This window comes from Lynx canadensis, chromosome D4, assembly GCF_007474595.2.
Source record: "Lynx canadensis isolate LIC74 chromosome D4, mLynCan4.pri.v2, whole genome shotgun sequence".
NCBI classification, from domain to species: Eukaryota; Metazoa; Chordata; class Mammalia; order Carnivora; family Felidae; genus Lynx; species Lynx canadensis.
The window spans coordinates 76,132,474-76,153,179 of record NC_044315.2 but is presented as its reverse complement, the minus strand read 5'-3'; the positions used below and the strand labels follow the sequence as shown (position 1 = coordinate 76,153,179).

The 20,706-nt window shown below is 43.1% G+C and overlaps 1 protein-coding gene and 1 pseudogene across 1 annotated transcript in view; one reads left to right on the top strand and one right to left on the bottom strand.

Moving 5' to 3' along the window:
* The window catches only part of ASTN2 (astrotactin 2), a 754,139-nt gene that overhangs the window by 584,022 nt on the left and 149,411 nt on the right, over positions 1-20,706 (top strand). Inside the window, exons 17-18 of the mRNA XM_032595525.1 lie at positions 15,752-15,885; positions 17,384-17,532. Of these exons, the coding sequence (XP_032451416.1) occupies positions 15,752-15,885; positions 17,384-17,532 (283 nt within the window). The remainder of the gene's footprint in view (positions 1-15,751; positions 15,886-17,383; positions 17,533-20,706) is intronic.
* On the bottom strand, positions 12,903-13,451 carry LOC115499627 (annotated as a pseudogene).

Sequence of the window (20,706 nt, the reverse complement as noted above, 5' to 3'; positions counted from 1 at the left end):
GTGAGGCTCTTCCATCCCTCATATTGCTTCTTTCCTATTTGTTTGTCAAATTTTCAGATATTTATTTTGAAGGAACCTGGAGAAAGTATAAATATAGATATATACCTATAGGTAGATATATGTGTGTGTGCGCATATATATACTTAAATATTTATGCATATTTTATATCAAGGAGGGTGTTTCTTATATTCAAAGTAAACAGACTTATCAATGAGATTTTGAGGTGTTAGGCATTTTAGTGAAATGTCATTGAGAAGGTCTGAATTTTGTAGTCACCCAGATCTAGATTTGAATTTCAGAGTTTATGCTTACCTGTTGGATAGCATTGTACAGATAACTTATGCTACTTGAGCTCCATTGTCTTATCTTAAGACTTGCTTTCTAGGATTGTTCTGGATATTATATATGATGATAGATGTAAAGAAAAGAAGGTTCAAGTATCAGATAGACCTAGGCTTAAATTCTTATTTTGCCACATACGATGGAGATACAACTTCTATTACTCAGAATCTCTATGAAGATAACATGGGGATGATGTAGCTCATTGAATTATTGTTGGCTTAGGTAGGATTATTTATATAAAGCCCTTAGAAATTCTTAGTATGATTAAAAATTTGATCAGTGTTAGTTGCAGCTTCTTTCCTCTTCATCTTCAACTTCACTCTCTTTTTTTTTTTCTTCCTTGTCTCTTCTGCTTCTGTTCTTGCTGCTGATTAAACATTCAGCATAGAGTAGGTGCACACTAAATCGTAATTGTCTTAGCCTCAGGCATCCATTGATTAAAAAACCCGAAGGGTGGTCAGTTCACAGAAACCAGGAAAGTCATACCTCCCCAAAGGCAAAGGTAATCTTATTATCTTTTTGGAAGCTCGTTCTAGTGATTTACTTTTCCCCACTGAAAAAACATTAAAAAGAATAAAAATTACTCTGAGCATAGATGTGCCTAGAATAATTTTTGTCTGTAAATAATTGTAAACAACTTTACTATGTTCATAATAAATAATAATAATTCATAAAAATAATAATTCATAATAATTATGTTTCTTCCATGTGGAGAACATCCAAGTCCAGGGCATTGTCAATACTCACTTAGTTGTTAAATGTATGTATATGCATAGACACATGCATGGGTCTGACATTATGCTAGATACTTTACAAATGATCCTTAAACATTCCTTACTGTTGTAGGCATTAACGTATCCCCATTTCACACATGTGGAAATGAAACATAGAGAGTTGAAGTCACTTCTGTCAATTTGCTTAGTGATAACACTAAACTTTGAACCCAGGGGTTTGGTTCCAAAGACCATACTCTTGACTTCCATGTCTTGCTTTCCCTCCAGCATGTATAATAAACTTTGTTGGTTTAAGGGATCTAGACTTCAGAGTCCCAACATGCCTTGATGGAAATGTGACTATAATGCATGTGGTAGAAATTTCCGTTTTCATAACCTCTCCAGCTAAATTTCTAAGCCTCCCTTTCAAAGGCAAAGATAAGCTTAGTTTGAGTCTAGACTAGACTGTCCCCTCCTGTCCTCTGACCTTTCTTTCCCTGCCCCCACCCACAGGCCCAACCATGGAAGCCTCATCAGCTGGAGAGACTGCCTCCCTCAGATGCCTCCTAAGGGAAAATGGGCGTACTGGAAAAATGAGGTCACCAGTGGCCACAGAAAGGAAATTCTGCGGTCCTTTACTCAGAAACTCACCATTGACTTAAGCTAGCATTTAGCGACATAAACTCCACAATCTTGGACAAATCTTCCACTTGAAACCTTCCCATCCGCCTCTCATCTCCAGATGTTCTCACCACAGGGGAGAGGAGTTACTATCTGTCAAAGGACAGCAGGCCTTAGAAGACAGGTCTTGTCTATTGGGTGGGGCTGGGAGCCTTGGCTAAAAGCTTCCCTTAGGAAAAGTATGAGTTCCATCCAGGTTTTCCCTTCTAGGACTGAGCGGGCCAGGAGCAATGCCTTGTAGGAGACAGGCTGAGAGGAGGATCTGTTCTCTGAAGAACTTGGATTTGTGCGAGACTAAGAAGCCCTTGGCAGTTCAAGGTCACAGGGCAAGATGCCTTGGGAAGATGACTCATGATTAGATGGATGAGGCTACTGATATGGCTGCATCTTCTCCCTGGAGTTATAACTGATGTTTCCTGGTGCTCATAATTGGTCTGCTATTCATCACTTTCACAACTGCTATCAGCTCGGTGACAGGCAGGACAAATGGTCTGGAGATAGTTTGGAACAATGTAAGCACAATCTATCGCCCTGGTGTTGGAGAAGGTCTACTAAGATCACATAGGTTAGATATCCAAAGAGCTTCTAGTCTTCTGTTCCTCAGAGTTTGCCACTCATTCATGCGTCACTTATTCATGTGACAAACATGTATGGAGTACCTGCTGTGGGCCAGGCCTTGTACAAGAAGCTTTGGGTAAAATAAGCCAAGGAAGATTTCAGTGGAGAAGACAGGCATACCGATGAATAATTCAGTAAAATATTGTAGCTCACTAGCAGATACGTTGTCCAAGGTGCAGTGGGAGCTGGGAAACCAGAAAGGGGTTTCTGGAGAAGATTGCAGTTGTTGATAAGTCTTAGAGAATGAGGGTGATGTGACCAAAGGTAGAGTGGAAGAAAAGCATTCTAAGCTGAGAAGAGTTTGTTGCTTGTCTGGTTTGTGACAGGTGGTTTAGTGTCACTGGTATGTAGGACTGGGGTATACTCGGTGGTGGGGCATGAGGCTAGAAAGATTGCCATCTCTGTAGGAAGGGCCTTGTGTGCCAGGCCAAGAACAGAATATTTATACTTGCCCTTCTGTTGGTAAGAAGTAGAAACCCACTAAAACATCTGAGGGAAAAAAATTGGAGAAATTATTATAATGATATAGTGACTTCTCATGGACAGAGAACACAGCAGAGCCCCAGCATCTAGGAAACCACTCTCAGAAGTAACTCCAAAGCCTTCCGTCTCTGCTTCTCTCTGTGTCTGTCTCTCTCTCTCTCTCTAACTCCCTTTCTTATATTTTCTGGTCTCTGTGAAAGTAGCTCAGCATGCCAAGACCCCAGAGCCAAGTCTAGCTTTGTATCTCATGCCAGTTCAAGCACTCACAGACCAATGACCCTTTGAATCTAAATTCCTAGCAAAAATATCTAATCAGTCCAATTTAGGCCAAATAATGAATTTTGCTCCCACCACCCTTGGCTAAAGCAACAAGGTTATTTAGTTCAAACATGACTGCCAAACTGTTCTTTGTATCTGATACCTGAAAGGTAACTATTAAAATAAAATCCTGTAGGTAGGTTTTTATTCTCAAACCAGAGTACCTTAATCCAGGAGGGATACACTATGATATGCAAAGATATCTCCAAAGCCACAGGATAAAGAGAGACGAGATTCTTGAACAAATAGTATACAAGAATCACCTGCGAGTATATTAAATCAGATTCTGCAGCACCTCACTCGGGATTCTGGTTCAGTGCTGCTGAGTTTGACCTGGGAATCTGAAGTTCTAATAAGTGCTTCCAGTCATTAATGAGGGAAGAGGCCCAAATATCACCCTATGAGAAACATTTTGAGGGGAAAAAAATGTCATTGTTTTAATATGAAAACCAACTCAAGTCTATTGTAGAGTAGAATTTGCAATTTGCATAAATATTTAGGAAAGAGACTTCAAAGTAATTTTGTCCTGGTCCTTTCTGATATTTGGGATTCTTTGTGTGAAAAGATAAAACAAACAACAAACAAACAAACAAACCACCACAACAACAAAATCCCTTCCATATTTTACTGGAGGATATGGAAAGTTTTTAAAAATCGAGAGCTTTGGCTTTTAGATCTCCTGTGCTGGTCTTAGAAAAAAAGTTAGCATGTGGTAGGAGCATGGAAAAGGTTAAGAAACAGAGAATTATCCTAAGGCCCTAGGCAGAAGAGAAATCTTCTAAGCTAAGGCCAACCGGGGGTGAAGGGATAAGAGATACAAGATTAGGGCTCTTAGCATTAGCTCATTTATGATAAACCAATTGATTAATCAACTACTGAGCCCCTCTACTCTATGTCAGGTGCTAGGGGTTAAATAATAAAGCAGACAGGAGAGTTCCGACCTCAGTTTGTACACAGTCTATTAGGAGAGACAGATGAGCAATGAAACAGACAAGAAAATATAACACAGTAGAATAAGTTTTATGACAGGGGAAGGTGGGAGAAGATGTATTACAAAGGAAGAGGTCTATTCCAGCTTTAGGGGGTTGGAGAATGTTCCCTGGAAGAGCTCATTCCCAAACAGAATTGATAGATCACTCGGTGGGGGAAATTATGGGATGGGGGAAGAGTTCCTTGAGAGGAAATAGCATGTGAATGGCTAGAGGTGAGAAAGCATGGCTGGAGAATAGAGTCTGAAAAGAGTGGTGGCAAGAGGTGATGCTGGAAGGAGCAGAGATTCGGAGGGCCCGACATCAGCACAGAGGCATCCAGATGACTCCGAGCCACCTAGTGGGATATGGCAGGCTCTGTGGCCAGGGAGGCCAATCATGGAGGGCTCAGGTCATCAGAGTGGCCTACGGCTTAGTCTGCAAGCATCTGAACTGGATGCCTGGGGAAGATTCAACAGGAGTCTGAGCAGTATCAGTGTGAGTTACGGGTCCTTCTAGTGCTCATGGTGTTGCCGGAAGGTTAGGGCCTCTGAAATAAGAATATTCAACACCCTTATTTTATAGACGAGACAACTGAGTCCCAGAGAGGGAGGCTGACTTGGCCAAAGTTGCACAGTTGCTGACAGAGCTGGGATGAGCTGTCTTTCCTGAGAAGCTCTTGGCAGAGAGCTTTGTATCCAGCCTAGAATCGAGGTTAGCACAATATGGAGAAGACTCTGGCAAGTACCAGATACCAAGATGCCATGTTGGTGGGGGGGAAAACGTTCTGTAGACAGTGACGTTTGGGAAATGCTGCATTTTATGCATTACCTTCTTAGGGTTTCCCACTGACCACTAGCATATAAATGGCTCTGAAAAGTTCCATGTAGAGCAATCTTATCTTTTTAAATCCAGTCTTTTCCAAGTGTACTTGACCACAGAGACAACCTCTCCAACCACTCTCAATTTTTTTTTTTAACTTAAAATCAGCATCCCATTGAACTCATGTTCCTGGAAACACACTTTGGAGCGTTGTTCTTGCCAGTGAGGACTTAGGACTGAACAAAACAAGGTTAACCAGTCACCCTGGCTCACCCTGAGAATATGCCACGCCCCTCAAACCTCACCTGTTTTCAGTATTTAGAAAAAATGACTGGAGCAGAGAAGAAGTATTCGGTCTCGGGAATCAGCTTGGTGTTTGAATCCTAACTCTGAATTATCCTAGATTTGTCACATTGTTCAAGTCCTTTGTTCATGTTGAGCCAAACTTTAAGTTTCAACTTTTTCAAACATTTAGTACAACCCAGTATACTGGCTTATTTCAGGATTAAATTAGCTGGAAGTGGTGATGTATTTAGGAATGGGAGGAGCTTGAGATTTAATTTTGCTCTGCCAAACATTGTCTATGTAACATAGGAAAGGAACCCAGAGTCCCTGGGGCTTTGGTCTCATCCTCTGTGTAATGAGAGTGATAGAAATACCCAAATCATGGCATTCCTGTGCAAATAAAATGCTTCTCTTCCTGGAAAACAATGAGCACTGTGTCTGGCATATAGTTGTGCTCAAGTCCGCTCACTGTTATTTTTAATGCGTTGAAACCTAGCACTCCGTCCTCTACCTGAGATGGATGGGAACTGAAGTATGGGGTGCACTGACAAGAAAAATAGCTCCTTGCCTGAGGATCATATAACCTTACCATCTTGTCTCTGTACATCTTGAGAAACAGACAGCTGACAGTGCCCCATGCTGGAGCATCTCAGTGGGTTGTATATTTATTTCTCTAATATTTTTTCATTAGCAGAAGTAAGTGTGGCAAGAAGGGGGGCTTGGCTGGCTTTAAATGTCTTCCCCCTGTCACCCAGATTAACAAGCTGTTCTGTTGGGCTCTCATCATTCAGGGGAGAATGGCTTGAAAAGCGAAGTTTATCCTGACAGGGGAAATTACGTGTCATTTCTGTGATTTATAGAGCCATAGATTGAGCGGCACAATTTCTCATATAGGAAATGGGTCCTTGCCGGTTAGTATTCCTCCACTGTGTGGCCTTGTGAATAGAGGGGTCTGACTCAGAAGCTGAAAATGAGGAGCGGGACAAGGGAAGTCAGGGGGCAAAGCTTGGGTTTGGAGTTGGAGACTCTCTGCTCGATTGTGTTCTATCTGGGGAACGCTGGGCTGCTGTCTTCTCTTCTCTGGTCCTACACTTGCTCGTCTAGAAGGATTACTGCAGACGGTGAGAGCTGTAGCATGCACCAGGTGTTGAGAGACATAGGAGAGCTGACAGATAGATGCCTTAGCACCAGGACAGAGTAAGGATGTGCTTAACAGGTGTCTCTTCCCTTCATGATACCCCTCCCTGTATTCAGAAACCATCCATGGCATGCTCATCGCCCGTGTGACCTCTTCCGCAGAAAGCATGTTAGCTATCGGGGGGGGTGAAGTATAGACTTTATTTTCTTTTGATCAGTGTTAGGTTCCCAGCAAAACTGGGCATAAAGTACAAAGAGTTCCTATATACCCCCTGCCCCCCCACAACACAGAGTCTCCCCCATACCACATCATAATCCCTCAGCACTATGGTGCATTTGTTACAACTGATGAACCTGTACTGGCACATCTTTGTTACCCAAAGTCCATGGTTTACGTGAGGGTTTGCTCTTGGTGTGCATTCCGAGTTCTGACAGATGTATAATGACACCCATCCACCATGATAGTATCCTACGGAACAGTTGAAATGCCCAAAAATCCTGTGTGCTCCTTCTGTCCATTCGTGCCCTCCCCCCAGCCCCTGCCAATCACTGATCCTTTTACTGTCTCCATAGTTCTGTCTGCTGGAAGGAACTTTTAAAGGAGCTCAGACAGTACATCTAAGATAGGAAGTTTTAAAGGGGATGGGAAAACCGTGGGCAGTTATGAGGAAAAGTAAAATCCCGGACACAAATCAGGACACATTATCAGAACCAGCAATACTGTGCAGTGTGTACATAAGTTGAAGAAATTACGAGTGACAATAAGGCCCAGAGAGGGTAAATGACTTACTGAGGCCACATAGCAAGTTAGTCGGAAAAGGTTAGAGTCCCTGGGATTCTCCTGTCGCTTGGCTTTTTTCATGCTCTATCTCCTCTTCCTGTGGAATTTTATTCACTCCTGTGGCTGCTATTACATTGAACTGTGTGACATTACTGACATTTGACTTACAGAAATGGAAATTACAGATGGCATTTTCATTAGTCTATTCATATGGATACAGTGAAGACCTCAATATCTACTAAAGGTGGAGGGAATCAGCGGTGAAAATCATATTTAAAAACATGGATTGTCTCCATCAGAGTGTGTATTTGGAGGCTTTATATTTCAGAGCGCAAGCTCTAGAGCCAGATTTCCTGGGTTCAAATCACGACTGTGTCACCGACCAGCCCCATGACCCTGGGTACAAATGTAAAATGGAACATGATAATTCTACCTACCTCACAGATTGTTTGGAAAATTAAATGAGCCGATATATCTAAAGTACTTAGAGTTTTTGTGAGGAGTAACACATGGAAAGTGTAAAAGTGCTTGGCTACTCTAGTCGGTGACAATATTGCTCATGATGGTCATGGCTGACAGAATGGATTACAGGATCAAATGACCTGAGTTCAAGTTCTTGTTCTACCACTTTTTAATTGGTAACTTTGAATAGACTATTGCACCCTCTGAACCTCAGTTTCTTCACCTGTAAAATGGGGACAGTAACAACAGAATCTGCCTTCTAAGGCAACAAGATTAAGTGAGATCATGTGTATCAAAGTGCTTAGTACACTCTCAGCGAGTGTTGTTACTATGTTTCCTGTCTAGCAGCGTAGCCGATGAGTGGCTTGAACCAGGTCCAAAGGTAGGCAGCCTCATGTAGTGACTGTTACTGAGATGAGAAACTTGGTTTGTTTTCTGCCAGATTCTTGTGGTGTAAACTTGGACAAGTCTCTTCCCCTCTTTGGGCCTCTTGGTCTGCAGAATTGTGAAGATCAGCATCACCTTTCAGGAGTCTTCTAGATTTGACATACCAGGGATCTGTGGCATTGAGTATGTGCATATGCGTGTCAGAGCCCTCTAGTCTAAGGTTTGTACTTCCCTTTGCTTGGCTGTCCCCTAGTTGCTACCTCCTCTAAGCAATCTTTCACCATTGTCAGAGGTAAATTACCTGCTGCCCCCGTTGTTTATTGCCATGTAATCCCAGAAATTGTTGACTTAAACCAATGGTGATCATTTTATTAGTCTTTCTAATGGTTCTGGGGGTTGACTGGGCTGACCTCAGTAGTTCTTACTTGGCTCTCTCATGTGGGTGCAGTCAGCTGGTGGCTGTGGCTGGAGGTATCTCAAAGACGTCCACGCTCACATATCCAGCAGATGACCCCGGCTGTTGGCTGTGGCCTCAGTTAGGTCCATTGGCTGGAATACCTCCATGTGGCCTCTCCATGTGGTCTGGGCTTCCTCACAGCATGGTGGTTGGGCTCCAAGAGTGAATATCCCAAGAGACATAATGTGGAAGCTGCCAGTTTCTCAAGACTCGGGGCCAGAAATTGAAGCAGTATTGATTCTTTGGGCTGCAGTTAGAGTCCAGACCCAAGGGGGGAGAACCTAGATTGCATGTCATGTTGAAGGAAACATCAGCGATATCTAGGGGCATGTTTTAAAGTCACTATCCCTGCCTTCCTGCTCTGTTGCAGAATAAGAAAATTTCAGTCCCCAGACATTATTCACTTCTGTCCCCAAATGTATTCTCACACAGGCTGCTTAATTCTGCAGTCATTGATTGATAACAAGATGACCAGCCAATCTCCTCAAGATCAGGGCACACCAACAGTGTTTTATTCTATTCCCAAAGAATGGGGGCTCTGGTCCCTGGTCTCCAACTCCTCTGTCTGCTGGGAAAATGAGTGATTGGCACCTCCTGCAGCCACTGCTAGTGGGTGTGCTGATGACTGGATGGCAAATGGCCCGGGTAGGTTCTATCCCAGAGGTCCAGGCTGAGCTGGAAACCATGATTTCTGCCTCTGTACAAGCGCTCCTATGATGTCCTCTTCAATTATTTCTGTGTTCATCAATCCTAGTCCCTCCTGACCAATCAAACGCGTGGTCCACAGGGGCTCAGGAATTAGTCTCCCTACAAAGCTAGGATGTCAACCATTCCCATTGCTCCTCCTCCCTCTTTCTCTAGGGACCTAGGAGCTTCTTATTTTAGACCCAAGCACTCCTCTGGCAAAAAGCTATCAACCTACTCTCCTCCAAGCAGTGATTCCAGATGTCTCCAGAAGAGATTCTCTCTCCTTCCATCCCCCACCCCAGTGCACTTTCAATGGCTTCATGGAGAGTCAGTCTTTTTATGGTGACCAATTGCATTTCTGTCATCTCTTTTGCTAGAAAAGAAAAGTAACAGCAAGTATATAAGCTTAATACCTGGCAGAGCATCCTAGTACGTATCTGTGGAATTTAACACCCATTTTGGGGACCCTACTATGTGTTGCTCTTTTGCTTAGAGCCAGGGGCACAGTGATTAATCAAATATATTATCTTGGGCTGGAGGAGTTCACAGTATAATAAGTAAGAAGGACACATAAGTAAGCAAACTGCAAGGAAATGGGAAAAAATTGAGAGGAGGTATAGGGACAAAATTCCTCAAGTATGGCAGGGTCCTGGTGGACAAAAGGTTTCCTGGAATTCAGCAAGGAGAAAAAAGTGGGGAAAGGGCAATACAGAACAAAGGCATAGCATAAGAGAAGGCTTGGCATGTGCCAGATCATAAAGTGGGTGCAGTGGGGAGGAGAAGGGAGAGGAGCCACAGGCTGAACAACAAAGGATTTTGAATGTCAGGTTAAGAAGCAGAGAGAGACTTTAACCAGAAGGAGGTGGGATTTTGAAGGAATCTGGGCAAGAGAGTGTACTAAGCAGGAATGTTTTAGAAAGCTGGGAGAGGAGGTGCTGAAAAGGTGACCTTGGGGCTCGAAGGCCAGTCCAGAGGCTATGACAGTTGCCTAGAGAAAATGATTGGACAGCCACAAGACCAATCTTAATAGCACTGTGGGGATAACAAAATCCATTAAGCTTTGAGTGAGGACTTCAGGGCATCTTTTTGGTCAGAAAAATCATCTCAGAATCATCTCAAAATCAGAAACAACAAACTTGGTGTCAGCCTCTGAGTCTGACTTTTAGTGTAAAAAATACAGTCATTGTAAGTATAGAGTATGGAATTTAATTCACGGGCTCAGTGACATTCTATATGGATGGTCCCAAGTATCTTAATCAAATACAGAGTACTAAAGTTAGGATTCCTAAGACATTGTCAACATTCTAAGGCTGGAGGAGTCCCTTCCTTGGTATTCCTACAGCCTTCTCTGTGTACTACTTCATAGCATTTGAACCGTATTCATTGCGATTGTTTGTGTCTTCATTACACTATGAGTCCTTTGAAGTTAGCTACTGCATCGTGTTCACCTCATTTCTTAGCATCCAGACAGCAGATGGTATGGAGTAGGAAGTTCAGTGAATGTTTACTGAACTTAAGTAAACCTTCAAAAATATATCTTTTGCATCCTCATTTTACAGATGGAGAAATTAAGGCTTAAAGAGAGGAATAACTCAATAATTTGAACGAGGCAAGTTCAAATAGGAAAGTAACCATCGAGTCAGAAATAAATCTTAGTTTATTTTGATTGCTTAACATTTTTGTGGCTGTTTACTCCTCCTGCCCCTTTTGGTTTGCTAGCTAATTAGCCAGAAGTTGGAAGCATTTCTTTGTTATGAAAACGAATGATCATGCAAATGTAGTCCTTACCCTTGTTTAAGTACAGGATTTGTTTCTTCAGTCTCTGCACTGACTCAAAAGCCAGAAGTCAACAATGCCTCCAGTGTAAGGTTTCATTTTCCTCTGAGAACACACAAACACACACACACACACACACACACACACACACCCATGCACAGGCATGCAAACAGAACATAAGCACGTGATTCAAACAGAGCAGCTGAAAAGGATGTTTTGGATGAAATCTTGGCATTTATTGTTGCTGTGTGACCTGGGGAAGTCCAGGATGCCAGGATTCTCTTCCATGCTCCTTTGTGAATGGGGATAGGACCTCTATCTCAAAGGGTCGTTTTACGATTAAATGGAGGAATAGAATCATTTCATCACAGAGTTGCTCTCTCACCGTGGGCCAGCCAGCTAGCCTTTCTGAGCCACTGTATCTGATCTGTCAAATGGATTAGATTAGATGATTTACAGAATCCCTTGAAGCTGGAACTTTCTATGATTCTCCTCCCCTGGGATCTAATTGGATTCGGGATGGGATGTTGCAAGGGCTGGAGACAAGGAAAGAGTGATGCTGCCCTGATGCCTTGCTGGTTTCTGCTGCCTAGCCAGGGCTCCCTCTTTGATGTAGGCCTTTTATCAGGGTATGTTTGTGCTCTCTCCAGGGTTTGCCTGGCCATTGCACCAGTCCCCATTCTGTTCCTCATGGTTTGGGAAAGAGCCAGTAGATGAGGAGACTCGCAGGCAGGATTTCTTCCCAAGAGCAGCTTGGATGGTGAAACTCACAAAGTCCAGAGAGATTTCCTGTTTTGTTTTCCACAAGCTCAAGCGACTCTTGATTACAAAACACACACTCACACAAAAACAAAAACACATACACAAACAAAACAGGATGTTCTCTCTCCTCTCATTGCTAGAGTCAAAGCAGTCTCTTACCATCTGGGTCACTTTCATCCATGGCCCCAGATTTCACCATTATGGTAGTAAGTAAGCCCTTAGTACTGGCTGGAGATGTTACAGAATCTTATGCCCAGAGCCATTTTGCACGTTAATTGTAGTAAAGGGGAACCTGCAAATGGAGGAAGAAAGTCCATCAGTCAGCATGACCTCATGTGATCCCATTGCTTTCTGTCCTCAAGAGACCCCCACCCCCACCCCCACCCTGTGCTGGTAGAGCAGCGGACATTTGTTTCTAACATAGGTTCTGATTTGTAGTAGGAAGAGTGCTAGGTGCATATGCAAATGTTGAGAGAAATATACTAAAAAAATATTGTTGTTCACTTGAAATTTGAATTTAACTGGGCATCCTGTATTTTTGTTTACTGACTCTGGCAACCCTTTAAGGGCAACCCTAATGCCCTTAAAGTGTATGCTGTATTACATGCTTCATGAACATTAGCTTTCACTATAATTTTTTGTTTCTTTACTTAAATTTTTTTTAATGTTTATTTATTTTTGAGAGAGAGAGAGAGAGAGAGAGACAGAGTGTGAGCAGGGAAGGGGCAGAGAGAGAGAGGGAGACACAGAATCCGAAGCAGGCTCCAGGCTCTGAGCTGTCAGCACAGAGCCCGATATGGGGCTCGAACCCACAAACCATGAGACCATGACCAGAGCCGACGTTGGACGCTTAACCTGCTGAGCGTCCCAGGTGCCCTGGTCTTCTTTGTTTCTTTAGATCATTACTCTAAATTCAGAATAAATTAGTCATTTGTTTATTCCCTAGTGGAGAATATGGGTGAAAACACACAGCAGGAGTATTGGGGCCTCCTCATCAGAGTCACTTAGAGAAATGTGGTAGAGGCTAATACAATAGCATTCTTGTTTTGTTTGTTTTTTCCTCTAAAAAGCTTTATTGTTTCCTTTTGGCCTTTGGCTTGGGAAAGGGATCTGGGGTGGTTAAAAGGCTGCCTAATGGTTGCAGGGAGAGGCTCAGGCAGAATCTCCGACACCAGGGGGATGTCAGGGGAGGGTCCTCAAAGGCTGCTGGGCTCCAGTTGCTTCTAGTTGTGCTTCAGGGTCAACCTTTCAAAGAAATAGTTGCCCAGCCCAGCTAGGGGAGCAGCGAGCCTGATAAGGTGAGTCAGGTGGTCACCATCTTCTTGATGAGTTTCACCTCCTCATCTAGGAAGTGGTTCTCCAGGAAGTCACAGAGATGGGGGCCTGCTTGGGCAGAACACAGGGCAGGCAGCTTCAAGAGGGCCTGGTTCAGGTTCTTCTTCAGAACCTCCATTGTGTCTAGAGTTTTTCTCCACTCATCTTGGAAAGGCTTTTGAATGCTTTGGAGGAGGGCACGTTTTGCCCTTCAAGAAGCTAGTTTTGCATCTTCAAGAAGCACTCAGTGCCTTTGCATTTCTGCTCAGCCGACTTGCAAAAGAAGTGGCGCATACCCTCCCGAGCTACACTGTCAAGGTGGAAATAGAAGCCCAGAGAGAGGTAGGTGTAGGAGGCCCACAGATGCATATTGACCCTAACCCTAGTGGTTAGGGCTAACGGTGGTCAATGGCAGCCTCCACTTTGACAGAATAACTCTGAAGAATCTGAGAGCTCATGTTTGTTTGGCAATAAGGAGCTAAGCTCAGAATGCAGTGTTGCCTGGTCCTGGAGACAGACAGAGGATGGCTGAGAAGATGGTTCTGAAGGTTGTAACTGGAAGAGGTTGGAGGGTGGTCAGAGGCTGGAAGAAGGGGTGTCCCTGGGTCTGTTCTGGCCGAATACTATTGAAACAAGAGGCAGATCTGCAGGACAGCCACGTACGGTGTGACAATAGCATCCTTGCTACTTACCTCCTTTTGTATCTGTGTGTTGGGTAGCTAAGGAGGCAGACCCCAGACCTACTTTACACAAACATGTTACACCTGAGTCTTTTCACAACGTAGGATGGAAAAAGTGACACCTGGGTAATCAGGTGTCCTTGGTTATAGGCAGTGTGACACTTTCATTTAAAAAGTACAAAGAGGGGCGCCTGGGTGGCGCAGTCGGTTAAGCGTCCGACTTCAGCCAGGTCACGATCTTGCGGTCCGTGAGTTCGAGCCCCGCGTCAGGCTCTGGGCTGATGGCTCGGAGCCTGGAGCCTGTTTCCGATTCTGTGTCTCCCTCTCTCTCTGCCCCTCCCCCGTTCATGCTCTGTCTCTCTCTGTCCCAAAAATAAATAAACGTTGATAAAAAGTACAAAGAGGCTCTGTGCTGGCAGCTCGGGGCCTGGAGCCTGTTTCCGATTCTGTGTCTCATTCACTCTCTGCCCCTCCCCCTCTCACACTCTCTCTCAAAAAAGTAAATAAAAATTTTAAAAATTTAAAAAGTACACAGAAAGTAACAAACATAAAAGAAAAAGAAAGGACATAGGGTCCGTTACCTGGCAAAGAGAAAAGAGATCAATGCTCTCTAAGTTTAAAAAAGAGATGAATCCTCAGTGCCTTGAAACATTAGTGTAAATGGAGTGACTACAGCGTGAAGCACACCTGAACCTGAACATGAGCTTGATGATGTTTTTCGGTGTCCATTTATTTATTCAGTAAATATTGACTAGATATCGGTGCTGGGCCCTGTGAGAATACTTGTGTGAATAAGGCATGGCCCGTACCCTTGGTGTGATCAGAATCTGTTGGATGAGACAGGCAAGGGAAGGTGACAATAGGTGTGGTCTAGCGTGTTATGGCGTCCAGAAGAGGGGAATGATTCAAGACTTAAGAATTAGTCCCAGAATAAAGGGATATTTCCTTCCTCGGAGTACAAGGAAGGGGAGTAGGGAATATTCTAGCAGGGAGAAAAGAAATCTTTTTAAATAAAAAGACAACGAGGCACATTGCAATTCTATAGAACATTTATCATCATTGAGAGGAAGGGTCAGCAAACTGTGGACCTAGACCAAATTTGGCCTGTTCCTGTCTTTGTCAATAACGTTTTATCAGAACACAATCATGCCCGTTCATTTAAAGTATCTCTGTCGCTTGTGGGCTACAAAGGCAAAGCTAAGTTAATTGTGGCAGAGACTACCTGGCCACAAAGCCAAAACTATTTGCTATCTGGCCCTTTACAGAAGGAATTTGTTGTCTCCTAACTTAGAGCACGCTTTTCATAGGAATTTACTGTGGTGAGAATGTTAGAGGTGGCATGAGGGTGGACATTAGCATGTAAGGGAACATCTCAGGAGTGTGAACGATGAGCCCGTGGAAGCCACCAGGAGCTAGAGTAAGGAGCTTAGGCTTTATCCTGAGGGCCTTGGGGGGAGCCTCTGAAGGTTTCCACATGGGGAGGTGAGATGGACCAAACATCTGCAAGAAGTCTGGTGACTTTACTTACTGTGCTAAGCACTGAGTAGTGTGTAGAATTGTGGAATCCTTACGTGGTACACGTGAAACTAATATAACACTGTTAATTATACTTCAATTAAAAAGGGGTGGGGAGGGGCAGGGCCTGGGCCCAGACTGTTTTCATGAGATTCCCAGCTCCATCATGTTACTGGCTGTGAACCTCAGACAAGTTATTTCTGTGGACCTCAGTACTCCAATGGGTAGAGTGGGAAATGACGATAATAATAATTGTGATATCGATTGCATGGGGTGGAGAAGACTACATAATTTAATTCAGGTAGAGTGCTGGGCCCCAGAGGAGGTTCTCAGCAGTTGCTGTTACCACTGTCCTGCCTCAGTGACCATTCTGGCTGCCTGGGGGAGAGAATGGCTCAGAATGGGAGAACCTGGCGGCAGAGTGTTAGGTCTTTGGGAAAGACACGGTGTCCTGTGCCTAGGTGGGTTGCTCTGAAGCTTGGGTCAACTCTGGTCCCTGGGATCTTCACTCTCAATCTCTCCACCATGATCGTCATCATCTCTTCTGCCCTTCTTTATTCCAGGCCTTCAAGAGCGCACTGATGAGCTCCTACTGGTGCTCTGGAAAAGGGGATGTGATCGATGACTGGTGCAGATGTGACCTCAGCGCCTTTGATGCCAGTGGGCTCCCCAACTGCAGCCCCCTCCCACAGCCAGTGTACGTATGTGTGCTTGGTCCCTCTTCCTCTGGCCACCCCTTTCATGGACTCACAGTCCTGTCCCCGAGTGCATCACCAGATCCCTGAAGTCTCTGTGACCTGCCTCCTCCTTTGAGAAAGCAGAGTGTTTGGGGAGAATAGAAACCAGATTTTTTAAATGATCCCCTCCATTTATCATTACTTCCGCGCTCATCTGTTTAGGAGACGTTTACTGGGCACTGACAGCTGCTTAATCAGTTCCTGTGTTGGTCACTGGGGCTACTGAGGTAAGGAGGGTGTAGAATGTTGTCTAAGAAATGTCATTTAATTCATTCATTCAACAAATAATTTCTGAACACCTGCTGTGTGTCAGGCACTGGGGAATTCATCAGTGAATAAGACAGTCTGTGCACTTAGGGAGCTGACCCTTTAGTGAGGGGATAGATATCAAAGCAAAAACAGGAAAATATGATACAGCTCAAAAAGCTAATAAATATATGAGAGAAAGACGAAGAGGTGCTAGGAGAGAATAATGTGGTTGGTGCATTAGTTGGAGGGGAGGGAGGGAAGCCTCTCTGAAAAGACCTGAATCAGAGTAGTTTTCCAGGCAACAAATGGCACCATCGTGGTTCAAGCAAAAGGAGGAACACATGTGAAAGCCCCAATGTGGGAAATTCAGCATTCAGGGAAGTAAGAGAAGATCATCTCAACTGATGCAGTGTGATTAAGACAGTGCTGTGAGGAGCATAGGAGAGAGGAGCAAGAGCCAATATGGGGGAACCAGAGGCCCATAACATCCCTTTGTGTGTGTTGGGGAGATTACACCATAAGATAGTTCTTGAAGAGGTAGTGTAATGGAAATAGAGAAGGAATCTGGGCTGGGCACAAGGAAATTACCGTCATAGTTCTGTGCCCAACATGCTGTAACTTTTCACAAATAGTTTTTCTTTTCCTTGCTTCCCTACCTGTGAAATGAGGTGATTGAACTTCCCAGCCTCTAAGGACTTTTCCAGTTCTGACCTTCAATCGTTGTGCTGTGTTGTAACTTATAAAAGGATTCTCTGGGACTCCTGCCCTCTCTGAGGGAGTGTTGATTTAAAGATGTTATAGATCTGAATGATCTGTTGGGGGATTGGAGAGAATGGCAGGAAGGTTGAGCCTACTGTATCTGAAGGCACTGTGAATTTAATTAACAACGAAGCATCATTGATAATATGGTTTAGATGCATGGAAAAATCAATTTTCTTTGAGCATATATCATATGCTTGGGTTAATTTACTGGATCCCACACTGATCCTGAAAGGTAGCTATTCATAACCCTGTTTTATGGATAAGGAAATGGAGACTGAAAGAGGTATAATGAATTGCCAGAGTCCATACAAAGGCTTGTTGGTGGGTTGAAACAGGATTTGAGCCTAGGGTGAATCCTGTGCTTTTAATCTTGAGATGTGCACACGTTTTTGGAGCCCAGACAATGCTGACTGGGAAATGACCAACCTTCCCTGTCACCCTTTCTAGGCTTCGTCTGTCCCCAACAGTAGAGCCCTCCAGCACAGTGGTCTCCTTGGAGTGGGTGGATGTTCAACCAGCTATTGGGACCAAGGTCTCTGACTATATTCTGCAGCACAAGAAGGTGGATGAATACACAGATACAGACCTCTATACAGGTAAGTAGGAAGCCCATGACTTCGCATTTTGTTGGGGTGGCGCGACAGAGGAGAGAAATGGATTTGGAGACTTACTGTCATCTGATGTGGGAAGGCATTTGAGATTTCTTTGTTTTGTGATTGTCACCTGGTGCCCACACCTGTATGCCTTTTTATATGATTTTTTCAGTGGGGAAAGATACTAAATTGTAGTTGGAAAGAATTTCTGATTCTCTGAGATGGATCGTTAAAGTCATATATCTAAGTGTTAATTTAGAAAAGGATTTAACCTTTTCTGCTTGGAAAGGCCTACAGGTCACATGTTTGAATAACAGAGTCTGTAAGTATATAATTTCTGGGACGGAGATAAACTCAAGGAATTGTCTTTTCTAGTGAGACATACCATCTCTAGTGAGATAGCTGTCTTCAGTGGTGGGGAAGAGGGATTTGGAAATGATTCACGCATTCGGGAGGAGATGAGAAAAGGGACTCTTCAGAGTGCTACATTTGGTTGGGACTCTGAGTTGCTCTCCTTGAATTCTGAATGTCTGATAGAGCCAGGAAGCTGTGCCATCCTGGAGATTGGCTGTGTGGGGGCGGGTTTGGCTTCAAGGCAGGCCAGGAGTCTGGGTCTGTGGTAGTCAGGCATAGGCTGACTGTATCTGAAGGCACTGTCAATTTAATTAACAATGAAGCATCATTGAGAATATGGTTTAGATACATGGCAAACTAACCAATTTTCTGTGAGCGTGTATTGTATTCTTGGGTTGTGCCCAGTCATCACTGGAACCAAGTGAAGCCTGGCCCACAGGGACCCCTGGAGCTGTAGGAACTGGCAGGCACCAGGATGGGTTGGAAGCTTGAGTTCGTGAGAGCCTGGTGCCGTGAAAGCTTCTGGGGCCTCAATAGCGGGTACAGGGTTCTTGGTGAAGCCACGCACACACTTCTCTCTCCTTCCACAGGGAGGATTTCTCTCTCTGAATTGGTCTGTCCCATCTTGGGGGAGGTTATGATAGTGAATCTTATCTTTCTTAACCTGCTTACTATTGCTTTTCCTGTTTTTGTGCCTCACCCAAGTGCTATAATCCCTTACCTAGAAACTTTAGTTCTTGCGGATGTATTTTTCTGCATGGCTACCTGTTGAAATTGATTTGGGGAGGGCGGGGGTCAGAGGAACAAGTGCCGTCATTTTTCTAACTTCACTCTCCAAATGATTAGCAGCCTTGCTTACAGATCAAGTAAATGGATCCCACCCAGAGAGGTGTGAGATTTTGCCAAAGTCCTACAACCAGTACCTAGTAGAGTCCGGCTTTATAACCAAATCTCACTCCAGCACCGTGCTTATTCTTTATGTAACATCAGACTTCATGATGGAAAACTGAATACTCGTTTGCTGAGAGATTTTTTTGTTTGAATTAGAAATGGATGTTGAATTTTCTGCCTATTGAAATGATCATATAGTTTGTTTCTTTGTGAATATTATAGATTACATTTAAAAATATGATAAATTACATTGATGGATTTCCAGATGATAAAAAAAAAACACCTTACATTTCGAGAGTAAGTAAATCCCACATGGTCATGATGCATTATCTTTTTTTTTCTTTCTACATATTGTTGGATTTGATGTGTTAAAATTTTGTTGCGAATTTTTTGCATCTATGTTCCTGAGAGATTCTGATCTGTAGTTTTCTTGTAATGCTTTTGTCTGTTTTTATTATCAGGATTAATTCTGGCCTCGCAACGTAAATTTGCCCTCGCAAAATATTTCCTTCCTTTCCCATTTTCTAACAGTTTGGGTAGAATTAGCAGTATTTCTTCCTTAATTATTTGATAGAATTCACCAGTGAAAAAACCTGGGCTTGGAGCTTTCCCTGTGGGAAGGTTTAACTACCAATTTAATTGTCTGATAGATACAAGGCTATTCAGATTATAGCTTGTGTGTTTCAAGGAATTTGGCCATTTCATGTAGGTTATAAAATTTACTGGCAAAAAATTGTTCATAACATTCTATAATTAGTCTTTTAATACCCATGGAAATTTAGAAATTATAGCGATCTCTCTCTCATTCTTGATTTTGGCAGTTTGCCTTTCTCTCTCTCTCTCTTTCTGATCAATCTGGCTCAAAGGTTATGTAATTTATTTACTTTCTCAAGCCAGTCAACTTTGGTTTTATCTGTTTTCACTATTGTTACCCGTTTCATTGTGTTCTGTTGGGATCTTTATTATTTCTTTTCTTTGGCTAACTGGATTTAGTTCACTCCTCTTTTTCCTGGATTTTTAAGGTAGTAGCTGAGGTTATTGTTTTGAGATTTTTCTTATAAGCATTCCCCCTAACTACTGCTTTAGTGGCTTACCAATTTTTGATAAATTGAGTTTTCATTTTCATTCAGTTCAAAATATATTCTAATTTCCCTTTTGTTTTCTTCTTTGACTTACGGATTCTTTATGGCTACTTATTTAATGTTACTTATGTTCCAAATATTGGGGATTTTACAGACATCTTTTTGTTATTGATGTCACTGTATATCAAAGAACATAATTTTTATGACTTTAATCATTTTAAATTTATTGAGACTGGCTTTATGGACCAGAATCTGTTCTGTCATTATTTTCAGCATCCACTTTAAAACTCTTAAGGACTGAGAACAAACTAAGGGTAGATTGGGGGGGTGGGGGGTAGGGGAAAATGGGTGATGGGCAGGGAGGAGGGCACTTGTTGGGATGAACACTGGATGTTGTATGGAAACCAATTTGACAATAAATTATATTAAAAAATAAATAAAAGGCCAGGGGCGCCTGGGTGGCTCAGTCGGTTGAGCGTCCGACTTCAGCTCAGGTCACAATCTCGCGGTCCGTGAGTTTGAGCCCCACGTCAGGCTCTGGGCTGATGGCTCAGAGCCTGGAGCCTGCTTCCGATTCTGTGTCTCCCTCTCTCTCTGCCCCTCCCCCATTCATGCTCTGTCTCTCTCTGTCTCAAAAATAAATAAAACGTTTAAAAAAAAAATTTAAAAAAATAAATAAAATCTTTGATCAAATGTAAAAAAATAAATTCCATTTAGTTATCAAAAATAAAATAAAATAAAATATAGTTCTTGTAGGCAACATATATTTAGGTTTTTTGTATATCTTTTTTAAATCCAATTTGACACTGTTACCTTTAAATTGGGGTATTTGGACCATTCATATTTAATG